The sequence below is a fragment of the Arachis ipaensis genome, chromosome B02 (assembly GCF_000816755.2).
Source record: "Arachis ipaensis cultivar K30076 chromosome B02, Araip1.1, whole genome shotgun sequence".
Lineage (NCBI taxonomy): Eukaryota > Viridiplantae > Streptophyta > Magnoliopsida > Fabales > Fabaceae > Arachis > Arachis ipaensis.
Genome location: NC_029786.2, coordinates 8,812,597 through 8,825,040, shown reverse-complemented (window position 1 = coordinate 8,825,040; position 12,444 = coordinate 8,812,597). Strand labels below are relative to the sequence as shown.

Here is a 12,444-nt window from a genome sequence, read left to right as displayed (position 1 = left end):
AATTAAATAATAACTAAAATTACTAAAATTTACTGCTCCTAAGAATTTCTTCTAAAAGATATTAAATTTGTTTATTTAAGTACTAATTTTTACACGTAATTCATTGATTGATACTTACTTGAAAAGAAGAGAGAAAGGGCAGTTATATAAAAGGCGTTTTGTGAGAGACAAAAGAAGTCATATAGTAAATGAATAATGCATGTACAATAGTATGTAAATAGCGGTGGGAATTAATTGCTGTTTTGGTTTTTATTATATAAACGCTGCTACCAAACGAAAATGATGAGTGGCTATAGACCATAGTCCCCACCATATGAATAGTGAGGCATCATGCTTTTCATTATTGAGCCTCTCCAACGGTTGAAGAAAGTACATTGTCTAAATGGTAATAATATTAATATATGCAAATTATCAAAACAAGATGGTATTAACGTGTATACTTTCCTTTTCGATTACTAGTTTACTAGCTACTACTATATGTCACTATAGCGTTATTAATCTTCTAGAAGTGATGAATAATAAAAAATATTTGGGACCAACTTCAATAAAATATTTTTAACTGAAAATACGGGTATGAAAGAATGAAACTACTCTAAAATTAAAAGACAAAGCGAAAAATGTTTTTTTTTTCCTTATGTACATTTTAAGAACATTAAGACAAAAATAGAAGAGAAATATAATTTTTAATGCACTCTGTTTTATATATAATCTCAAAGCCGAATTTTTTTTTTTAAGAATATAGCACGTCAAAATAAAATATTCATTAAAAATTTTAAGAATATATTATGGTCTGGCCCAAACATCACGCGGGTCGACCCGACCCATACTCCACCCGATTCGAACGGTCGGGTGCGAGGCGCTCAACCACCGATCCGGACACACGTTCTTGACAGCTCTTTACTACAGCTGTATGAGGAAATTTCGAAGAAGGTGGGTCTGCCCTTGCGGGACCCACCTCTGACACGGTATATATGGGGAGGGTCCTACCCCTCTTCCAAGGTACGTCACATACCATTCCTCCCACTATTCGCCTGCACATCTGACTAACTAGAGCGTGGGAGTGTCTTTGCAGGTGACACCCCCCTCTCCACACGAAGAACTCGGGACGTCGGCTACTCCTCCTCCAACCCCGCAACCTGGAATCAGGCAATACCCCATATCACCAACCGAAGTACCACCCCGAACCGTCCGGTACCCGAGCTACCGAACATTGGCGCCGTCTGTGGGAATTTCGCCTGAATGGACGTCGTACTGGGTCCCGGAGAACCAGGCCACGGGGCCGAGCACAGAGGGGAAGCCTCGGTAGCTTCCTCCCGGGAGCGCACGAGGTCCCCTCCACGACGAACCGAGCCGTCTTCACGATCTCAAGAAAGACGCCCCTTTGGGGGAACAGGTAGCAACAACGCCAGAATAATGCAGGAACTGCGTCACAGGATGCAGAACCTGGAGCGCCAGCTGGCAGATCAGGAACATCATCAACGAACTCCCGAACCGAGCTACTCCCGTTCTCCTCCGAAAAGTCACTCCCGGCGAACGCCTAGCCCACGATCTGAATCCGAGAGCGCCCGGGAGGAAGAAGGACGCCCAAGAATACGCCGCGACCCCGTGATATACACCCGGCCGGAAAGGAGACGTGCCACAGAGCGAGACCGGGAAGACAGCGGGGGAAGGCCGAGGAGAACGCGGCGACCCGTGATAATGGGTGCAACCCTATTTCATCGTTCCATCCTCGAGGTCCGTCTACCAAAGCACTTTGATAAGCCGACGGACATGAGGTACGACGGAACCTAAGACCCGCAGGAGCACCTTACAGCCTTCGAGGCCAGGATGAATCAGGAGGGAGTGGGAGACGAAGTGAGGTGCCGCGCTTTCCCGGTCACCCTGGCGGGACCTGCAATACGGTGGTTTAACAGCCTCCCGCAGGGTTCGGTGGCCCGCTTTTCGGACATTAGCCGCGCTTTCCTAGCCCAATTTACTACCAGAATCACAAAGGCAAAGCACCCGATCAATTTGCTCAGGGTGACCCAGAGGTCCGGCGAGCCGACCAGAAAATATCTAGACCGGTTCAACGACGAGTGCTTGGAGATTGACGGGCTAACTGATTCGGTAGCTAGTCTATGTTTGACGAATGGACTTCTGAATGAGGACTTCAGAAAGCATCTCACCACGAAGCCAGTGTGGACGATGCAGGAGATCCAAAGCGTAGCCAGGGAATACATCAACGATGAAGAAGTCAGTCAAGTCGTGGCTGCCAACCAGCGGCAGCCCTCCTACAATCAACCTCGACAGCACGGTGGTGGAGAAAGGCAGAAGGAGCACGCCAGAGACGACGGTCCGGGCAAGACGTCCAGACCGTTCCCTCGAGTCGGGAAGTTCACCAATTATACCCTCTCTCCGTCCCCATCATAGAAGTTTATCAGCAGATAGCCGAGAAGAGAATCTTGTCGAAGCCCCGACCTCTAAAGGACCGAACCGGGGGGAACAAAAGCCTCTATTGTGATTATCATAAGGGCTATGGACACAAGACACAAGATTGTTTCGACCTGAAGGATGCGCTAGAGCAAGCGATCCGGGACGGAAAACTGGCCGAATTCTCCCATCTCATCAGGGAGTGGAGAAGATGAGATCGTGATCGCGAGGGAGAGGACAAGACCCGCGCAGTAAAGCGACGTCATGAGCCAGAGGACAGCGAGCACGGCCTTACCATAGTGAACGTCGTAACAGTAAGAGACGCAGCTCCAAGGTTGAGGTCGGCACACAAGAAAGACGCCAAAGTCCTGGCGGTTTCTGCATCTTCTGTGCGAAGCTCCAAGAGGGTTCCACCCATCTCATTCGGTCCGGATGACCAATGGTTCGATGAGGTCGTGGAAAACCCTCCCATGGTCATCACGGCCAGAGTGGGAACCAGCCTCATCAAGCGGATCCTCGTGGATACCGGAGCTGACTCGAATATCATGTTCCGCAATGTGTTCGATGCCTTGGGCCTATGGGATGCCGATTTGAAAACTCTAGCACAGCGTTGTAGGCTTGGGAGACCACTTCATCAAGCCAGACGGGATAATCTCCCTACCAGTATCTGTAGGACTAGGACAAGGGCGAAGATCGGTAATGGCTGAGTTCGTGGTTCTGCGAGACTCCACGACCTACAACGTCATCCTAGGAAGAAAAACCATCAACGACCTCGGAGCAGTGATCAGCACAAAGATGTTGGTAATGAAGTTCATCGCTGATGATGGATCTGTGGGATCCATAAAAGGAAACTTGGAAACGGCAGTCACTTGCGATAATGCCAGTCTCTCCTTAAGGAAGAAATCTAAAGAGGCATCGGGAGTATTCCTCGCCGACTTGGACGCTAGAGTCAACGATAAGCCAAGACCCGAGCCGGAAGGGAACTTAGAAAGGTTCAGAGTCGGTGACACAGAGGAGAAGTTCACCTTCGTGAACAGAAACCTCCCACACGACCTGAAGGAACCTCTAATGGAAATGATCAGGGCTAACGGCGACCTATTTGCGTGGATGCCAGCCGACATGCCGGGGATAGACCCCCAGCTCATGTCACATCACTTGGCTGTCAAGACAGAGGCTAGACCGGTGGCTCAAAGGAGAAGGAAAATGTCACAAGAAAGAGCAGAGCAGGTGGCCAGGCAGACGGCCAGCCTCCTCGAAGCAGGATTTATTCGGGAACTCGACTACTCGACCTGGCTGTCGAATGTAGTCCTAGTAAAAAAGCACAATGGAAAATGGAGGATGTGTGTCGATTACTCTGATCTCAACAAAGTATGTCCCAAGGACTGCTACCCTCTACCCAACATTGATACGCTCGTCGACGCGGCGGTGGGATATCGGTATTTGAGCTTTATGGATGCTTATTCTGGCTACAATCAAATACCGATGCACCGGCCAGACGAAGAGAAAACAGCGTTCATAACGCCAGGAGGAATATATTGTTACAAGGTAATGCCGTTTGGCCTGAAGAACGCCGGGGCCACGTACCAAAGGTTAATGAACAAGATATTCAGAGACCTCATAGGCAAAACGGTGGAAGTATACGTGGATGATATCCTTGCAAAAACCACTCGGGCTGAAAACCTTTTAAGCGACCTAGAAAATGTGTTCGCTTCCCTCCGACAACACGGCATGAGGCTTAACCCACTCAAGTGTGCCTTTGCCATGGAAGCAGGAAAGTTCCTAGGATTTATGATAACCCAAAGAGGGGTGGATGCCAACCCAGAAAAGTGTCAAGTAATACTCCAAATGAAGAGCCCGGGCTGTGTCAAGGATGTTCAGAGGTTGTCAGGAAGGCTCACCGCACTATCCCGTTTCCTCGGGGCGTCGGCTGCGAAAGCCCTACCATTTTTTAGCTTGATGAGAAAGGGGATAGCATTTGAATGGACCCCGGCGTGCGAGGAAGCATTCAATCATTTCAAAGAGATTCTTGCAACACTGCCTGTTCTTGGGAACCCCAAGGTCGGATAACCGCTCTACCTGTACTTGGCCATAACGGAGGAAGCGATGGCAGCGGTTCTAGTGCGGGAGGAAGGGAAGGTTCAGCAACCAATTTACTTCGTGAGCAAAGCACTGCAAGGAGCAGAATTGAGATACAGCAAATTAGAGAAGTTGGCACTTGCACTTCTAACCTCTTCCCGTAGATTACGACAGTACTTCCAAGGTCATCAGGTAGTCGTGAGGACAGACTAGGGAATTTGCCAGGTACTCCAGAAACCTAACCTAGCGGGAAGAATGATGACTTGGGCCATCAAATTGTCCCAGTATGACTTGCAATATGAACCCAGGCACGCGATAAAGGCACAGGCCATGGCCGACTTCTTGGTAGAAGTAACAGGGGACTCAGTCGAGACAACGAGCATACGGTGGAGGCTCCACGTAGACGGGGCCTCCAACCAGACGTTTGGAGGTGCCGGGATCATCCTAGAGAGCCCCACTGGAATCATATACGAACAGTCGATCAAGTTCGAGTTCCCGGTATCAAACAATCAGGAGGAGTACAAGGCCCTCCTGGGCGGCTTAATCTTAGCACAGGAAGTCGGAGCCACCAGGCTAGAAGTATGTAGTGACTCGCAGGTCATCACTTCTCAGGTAAATGGGACCTACCAAGCTAGAGACTCCCTGTTACAGAAGTATCTGAAGAAGGTCAAAGAGTTGAGCAAACAATTCGAGGAGGTCAGATCCAACACGTTCCGAGAGAAAGGAACACACGGGCGGACCTCCTGTCCGAGCTAGCAAGCACAAAACCAGGGGCCGGCAACCGGTCTCTTATTCAGGGTTTGGTAAAGGAGCCAGCAGTCACCCTCCATTTGACAAAGAGAGATCCCTCCTGGATGGACCCGATAACTGACTTTTTAGAAAGCGGCAAGCTCCCTGACGATGACAAGACAGCCAAAACGTTGAGAAAGGAGGCGGCCAAATACGCGACCATACAGGGACAGTTGTTTAGAAAGGGACTCAGCCAACCCTTGTTGAAGTGCCTACACCCCGACCAAGCGAACTATGTGCTCAAGGAGGTCCATGAGAGGTGCTGCAGTCATCACATCGGGGGCAAAGCCCTAGCAAGAAAGCTCATCAGAGCTGGTTATTACTGGCCATCGATGATGAAGGACTCCAAAGAATTCGTAAGGAAATGCGTCAAGTGTCAGGAGAACACTAATTTCCCTAAGGCGCCGGCTTCCGAGCTAAGCCTGTTGACGTCTTCCCGACCTTTCTCACAGTGGGGAGTCGACCTCTTGGGACCTTTCCCAGTTGGTCTGGGGCAAGTCAAGTATCTCATAGTTGCTATTGACTACTACACCAAGTGGATAGAGGCTGAGCCACTGGCCAATATATCCTCGTCCAATTGTCGAAAGTTTATGTGGAGACAGGTGATAACTCGATTCGGCATCCCGAAAGTCATTATCTCTGATAATGGGACGCAGTTCACTGACAAGAAGTTTGTAGAGTTCCTCGCCGATTTGGGCATAAAGCAAAAGTTCTCATCTATAGAGCATCCCCAGACGAACGGCCAAGTTGAGGTCGCAAACAAGATCATCTTGCTAGGCCTCAAGAAGCGGCTTGATAATAAAAAGGGTGCATTGGCTAACGAACTCGCCTCAGTTCTCTGGTCTTACCGAATGACCGAGCAATCGTCCACAGGAGAAATCTCTTTCCGCCTGACATACGGGGTAGATGCTATGATACTCGTGGAGGTCGGCGAGCCGAGCCCACGATTACTTCTGGAGGGAGTGGAGGAAGCTGTAGAGAAGGACCTAGTAGATGAAGCTAGAGAGATAGCCCATTTGTCAGAGGTAGCACTAAAGCAAAGAATGGCCCTGCGCTACAACACCAAAGTACTCAGGAGATAATTTGAACAAAATGACCTCGTCCTGCGGCGCAACGACATCGGGCTGCCGACTCAAGGGGAAGGTAAGCTGGCGGCAAACTGGGAAGGCCCATACAGGGTCAAAGAAGTGATTGGCAAGGGTGCCTACAAATTGGAGAGGCTCGATGGTAAGGAAGTCCCGAGAACCTAGAATGTAGGTAACTTAAGAAGATTTTATTCTTAGTTCAAACACGCCGAGTAGGCAATTTGGCCAGCTCAGTAAGACCCGGGTTCCCCTTTACCATCAAATAGTTTACTTTTGTTAAGTACTTATCATTGCAATAGACTTGTTCAACTGTCGATTAACGTTCACTTGTTAAGTTTACTTTTCCCCATTTATACATCCCACGACAACAAATTCCTTATAATACATGTCAAACGGGACAACGACACGGTACCCCGGGACTGATCACCCCGGAAACCAACCAAGTTAACGCCATAACAAACGGCTACAGTGATAGTGAAGCCACGACTTGGCTTCGTCAAATTACCAACACAACGGTAAACAAACACAAGCGACAAGCCAATACCAATAAAACGATAATAAAATAGAACGAAAATACACTGCCGAATAAGCGGAAAAAGACGGTAATCATAATCCGACCAAGCAACTATCAAAATAGTTCAAAAATCACAAGTTCTACAAGTTCATCAAACCGCGCGGCAAGTTCTACAACAAAATTACAAATTTCATGCAAAGGTACAAGAGATCATTTCTTCGGCATATCGATAATCTTGCCATCTTTGATTGTTTTAAAAACCCCGATTGCCGATGTGTCGAAGTCAGGAGCCACGATTTTCACTTGGGCCTTAAGAGCCTCTTCAGCCATCAGGATCGCGCTCTTCCCCTGCTTCACGGTCTCTTTGTACTTCTTCTTAAACTCTTCAGCTTCGGCTTGAGCAGTCTTAGCCGACGAGACGGCCACGTCGCGTTCTTTCTCTAAAGCAACCACCCGACCCTACGCAACATTGAGCTGGCTCTCTAAAGTCATCTCCCGCTCGATTAGCCGAGAGACGGTAGCATCAGAGGTCTTCAACTTTTCCTCAGCGGATGTGGCATTCTCCTCGGCAGCCTTAAGCTTCTCCTCCGCTTTGGACAGCTGCTCCCAAAGTGTTTCAACTTGAGTCTTGAATTGATTGTTGGTCTTAGCAATAGATTCGAGCTTCCTATGCATCGACTGCATTCCCGACAGCTCAAACTCGGCCTTCCGAGTATGGCGGCGCCGTGGAGGAGGGTACGGTACATCCACCTCGCCTGCCCCGCAAGGTCGGAGCCATGGAAATGTTCCTCCGTTCCAGGAAGCAGCTGGGAGTCTATAAAGTTTCCGGCGTTGAAGTTCCTCTCCATTACGGTGAGGGCTCCTTCATGGCTGGAGGACGACTTCTGCCTCTTGGGTTGTGGATAACCTTCAAGTCGTCCTCCTCGACTTGTGGATTGGAGGTCGAGCCCCCAATACCGACCACTTCCTCACGAATAGGAGAGACACGTGCCTCGTCAACATTGCGGTCCGGCATCTCGACATCATGAGGTGGAGGCACCGCCTGGTTCTCCTTATCTTCAAGTGGGGCCTTCGGCTTCCCGTCGACCGTCTCTTCATCGCTGTCACCAGCCAGGAAGGTATTGTACAAATTCTCAAGACCTGTCACCTCGGCAGACATTTCCACTACAATAAAATAGTAAAACAAGTTAGTCGTGAAATCGGCATAACAAATCCAAGCAACAGTAATGAAAGAAAGGCAAGTTAAAGCTACTCACAAATATAATTTCTAGCGACCTCCCGGTCACCCATAAGAAGGTGAGAATTCACGTGGTTTCTCCCAGAGACGGCCAACAACACGTCGGCAATCTCTTTGTCCACAGCGGACATTCCCTTATAGGTCACCTTAATAAAGGTGTTGGACCCCGCCCCGAAACTCCAATACGTCGAGATGAGGCGTTGCCCTTCTAACGACAACCAAAAGGGGTGGCGACCTTTGACTGGGCGCACCTTGAAGAACTTGTCCTTGAACCCATGGTAAGAGTCCTCGAACAAGCCAAAAATCCTCCGACCCTGGGCAGATCGGAAGGACATGAACCCCTTCCTTGCTTTCCCTTCTTTGGAATGATTCGTGAGGTTGAAGAGAAAAAGAAAAATGTCTACAGACACCAGCAGCTCTAAGTATTCACACACCATCTCAAAACAGCGGATGGAAGCCCAACTATTTGGATGCAACTGCGACGGCACCACGGAGATCCGGTTAAGGAGCGCCATTTGAAAAGAAGAGAAAGGAATGCGAACCCCCAATTGGGTGAACATTGCCTTGTAGAACCAAATCCAGTTGGCAACTCGGGGGAGTGGAGGTTGAGTTCGTATAACCGTTCGTTGGGGGCGGGAACAAAAACATCGTAGTTGGCCTCCTCATCAGTCCCGCCGCACAAATACTCGGCTTGACAGAACTCTGTAAGCTCCTCCTCACCCATCTGGTTTGGGGAGTCCTTCACGTCGGAGGTCACCCAAGCATACCGGTCGTAACCCGCGCTTGAGGAGAAAGCTCGTGAGACGATACGAGGTATACCTACAGTGGGGGCACTACTCGGTTAGTCTATGAGGTCGGGAGCTCGAAAAATGTCCAGAAACTACTTTTAGCCTATTCAACAATTGAAACCAAGCATGGCCGAAGCAAATCCTAAGTAAAGCCTAAAACTAACGTCCTAGAATGGTAACCCCCCCTAATGCACCTATCTAACGATAGCCAGCATGCAAGTCAAATCAAGAGAGCAGCGTGCACAAAGGAGCATGAATAACGAAGATAAAATGAACATGAAACAGAAAGCGAGGGATGAATGCTTACCAGGATTGATTGTGATGATTTGAAAGGGAGTGAGAAGGAGTGGATGCACAAGGATGTAGGAATTGCAGTATGAAATTCGAGAGGAGAAGATGAAAGTAGGAAAGAGCTAGGCACTGAGGAGAAAATAGAATGCAAAACTGGGGTGGGGGGAGTTAGAAAACCAACTCAAGAAGCGCGAAAGGCAGGGGCAAAAGAGTCTTTACTCGCAGGGTTTGAAACAACCCATTATGAGCATTAAATGCCCAACGCAAAGAACGAGGCAACGAATGGTTATCCCCAGCAACGAATAGACACGCGCGCAAGAGGCACGTCCTCTCCTTGAGCGGCCGATCTAGCGACAACACACAAGAGAGGACATAACACGCCACCAATGGCCCTCACGATTATTGCTGACGCGTTGGGGGCACTGTTACGGCCTGGCCCAAACATCACGCGGGCCGACCCGACCCATAGTCCACCCGACCCGAACGGTCGGTGCGAGGCGCTCAACCACCGATCCGGACACGCGTCCTTGACAGCTCTCTACTACAGCTGTATGAGGAAGCTTCGAGGAAGGTGGTTCTGCCCTTGCGGGACCCACCTCTGACACGGTATATATGGAGAGGGTCCTACCCCTCCCCCAAGGTATGTCACATACCATTCCTCCCACTATTCGCCTGCACATCTGACTAACTAGAGCGTCGGAGTGTCTTTGCAGGTGACACCCCCCTCTCCACACGAAGAACTCGGGACGTCGGCTACTCCTCCTCCAACCCCGCAACCCGGAATCAGGCGATACCCCATCTCACCAACCGAAGTACCACCCCGAATCGTCCGGTACCCGAGCTACCGAATAGAATATGACTACTTTGTAATTATTTAGAATGTCTGGCTGAAAAGGAATAGAAGAATTTATCAAAATAATGAATCAGATGTGGAGGAAATCGTTAGTGCAACTTTACCGTGCTATAGAGAGTAGAGCAGTGTGAATTCTTTTTATTATTGATGGCAATGTGAATATGACAATAGGATAAGCTTATTAGTTCTTCTTGTTTTGTTCTTTTTGTTCTTTTAATTTTCTGTTAGTTTTTTTGATCCACTTGCTGTGTTAAACTCTTTTGTTCAAGAAAAAAAATTAACAACAATAATAATATTCATACGGTTCAATGATAACAACATCATGAAGAAAGAGAGTGGGAGATGAAGTAGAAGACACAAAGTAGAGAAAGAGTTAGAACGTGACACTTGAGGAAGATGTCAATATTAACAGAGGAAGAATAAGACATTGGCAGTGAACAAGACCATTCTCGCTATCACCAACGTAGAACTCAAGGTTGAACGCGACACTATGCTCGACGTAGATTCTCGCGTCGACTCCACCATGTCCGTTGAGCTCGACCAGGTCCACGCTGAAGCTCACTAGCTCGGCTCTACCTACGAAGAACTCAGGTCGTGCTGGTGAAACTCTCTTTGAAATCAATCGTGGTTGTTAATGTTGCAAGTGTGAGAAGTGCATGAAGTTAGTCCCAAATAAAAAAAAAAAGTGAGGATTTTATAAGATGAGAAACCTATTAATTTATTACTTTAAAGTTTTGAGTTGAATGTGGTGTCTTTATCAAAGTCGATGGTTAAGGGAGACAGAGTAAAAAATTAAGTTAACTACATAATAATTATTAAGTTTATAATTAATTTTTAACCCAATTTTTGGTAATTAAAATTTAGATAATTAAAATTATTAAATATTAAATATTTTATATCAAACTAATTTTTTTGTTATTGAAATTACAAAAAATTAAATTCTTAATTAATTCTAAATTTAAATTTAAATTTAAATAAAATAATAAAATATTATTTTTTTTGGCCTTTCGCGTACTCAAGCTCTCTAGTCTCGAGATTGATTCTTGATGGCAATTAGAACATTGACCGTGATTGTCCCCGACGATTATAGGTTGGAGTAGAAGACAAACGAACTTTCAAACGTTGCGAAAATCAGGCCCTCTTTTGAGGAACTACATTGGCATTTACATGCGTGCGGTTTGAATTTTAATTTTGGTTTTATACTCGATTACTATATTTTTTTGGGTTACTTAAGTTATTTTTGTATCAATTTACAATTATTTGTTATAATTTTTTATATAGTAGAAGTACATAAGAAGTACATAATATATAAGATATAATAACTTAATAAATATATTATCTAAATTATTTTTTTTATCAATAGTAGATATAAACTTATTTATTGTGATTTTTTTTTATAATGAAAATACATCAAAAATATATAATATATAAGATTTAATAATCTAACAAATATTTAGGTAACACTTTGAAACGATAAAGCGCCAAATACTCGTCTAATATTTGATGGTCATGATAACGATAATGGCGACCATAGTATGGCAAACAAGGCATCAATGTAAGGGTCGAAAGCAGTGATGGGAGTAGCTTTATAACAAAAGACCCGGCCGTCTCCGCTCTCTCTTTCATTACAGAGAAGAAAAAAGAAAAAGATAGCTAACAGATTTGTGGATTAAATTCGGCAAACAGATTAATTAGAGAATTGTTTAGATTATGTATTTTTTTTAATTGTTTCTTTATTATTATTTACCAATGGAGTAGGATTCTAATTATCGTTTTTCAAATTGCATTGATATATCTACAATTTCTAATTTTGTACTCCAACTGTACTCCAACTATATTATAGGGTCTTCATTTTTGTCATTAGAAAATTTTTGTGGCATTACTCTTATTGTTATTTGTCCAACTTTATAGCAGGGAATTGCTGAAGCTTATGAAATATGGAGATTGTGCCTACTTTTAATGTTCCCTCTGTTGAGAAATTTGAATTGTGCATGTTAGTGCACAAAATATGATTTTTAGATTTCTGTCACACTATGTTGTTATTTTTGTAGTTTTTCTAAACATTTGGCCAATTTCTTTATGATTGGTTCGAAGAGCCTTTGCAAGTTTATTTGAGGGTGCACCTAAGATTCGCAAAGATATAAAGGTATATCTTATTTGGTTATACAAGTGTGGGTGCTTTTATTTACTTATTTGATATATAAGTGTTATTTTTCTTAGCTATCTGACATAATTTTACTTTGCTTATGACTTATGAATTAATTTTTTTTGTCGGATGCTTAAATCTTTTAAATAGTAATTTGATAATTAATTCTAATTGTATACTTATTGAATTCAATCAGGTATTTGTTCAATTATTCCTTTAGACCTATTTTATCTTATATATATACATTGGGAGGATG

General features: G+C 45.6%; 2 protein-coding genes across 2 annotated transcripts in view; both read left to right on the top strand.

Annotated features, from left to right (window-relative positions):
* On the top strand, positions 4,513 to 6,356 carry LOC107626768. Its single transcript, XM_016329670.1, has 3 exons — positions 4,513 to 4,677; positions 4,771 to 5,181; positions 5,283 to 6,356. The coding sequence occupies exons 1-3, from the start codon at positions 4,513 to 4,515 to the stop codon at positions 6,354 to 6,356; spliced, it is 1,650 nt and encodes a 549-aa protein (XP_016185156.1).
* Positions 10,533 to 12,444, top strand: part of LOC107626767 (glutamate receptor 2.8-like) — a 6,702-nt gene continuing 4,790 nt past the window's right edge. The window contains exon 1 of the mRNA XM_016329669.2: positions 10,533 to 10,586. Within this exon, the coding sequence (XP_016185155.1) occupies positions 10,533 to 10,586 (54 nt within the window). The remainder of the gene's footprint in view (positions 10,587 to 12,444) is intronic.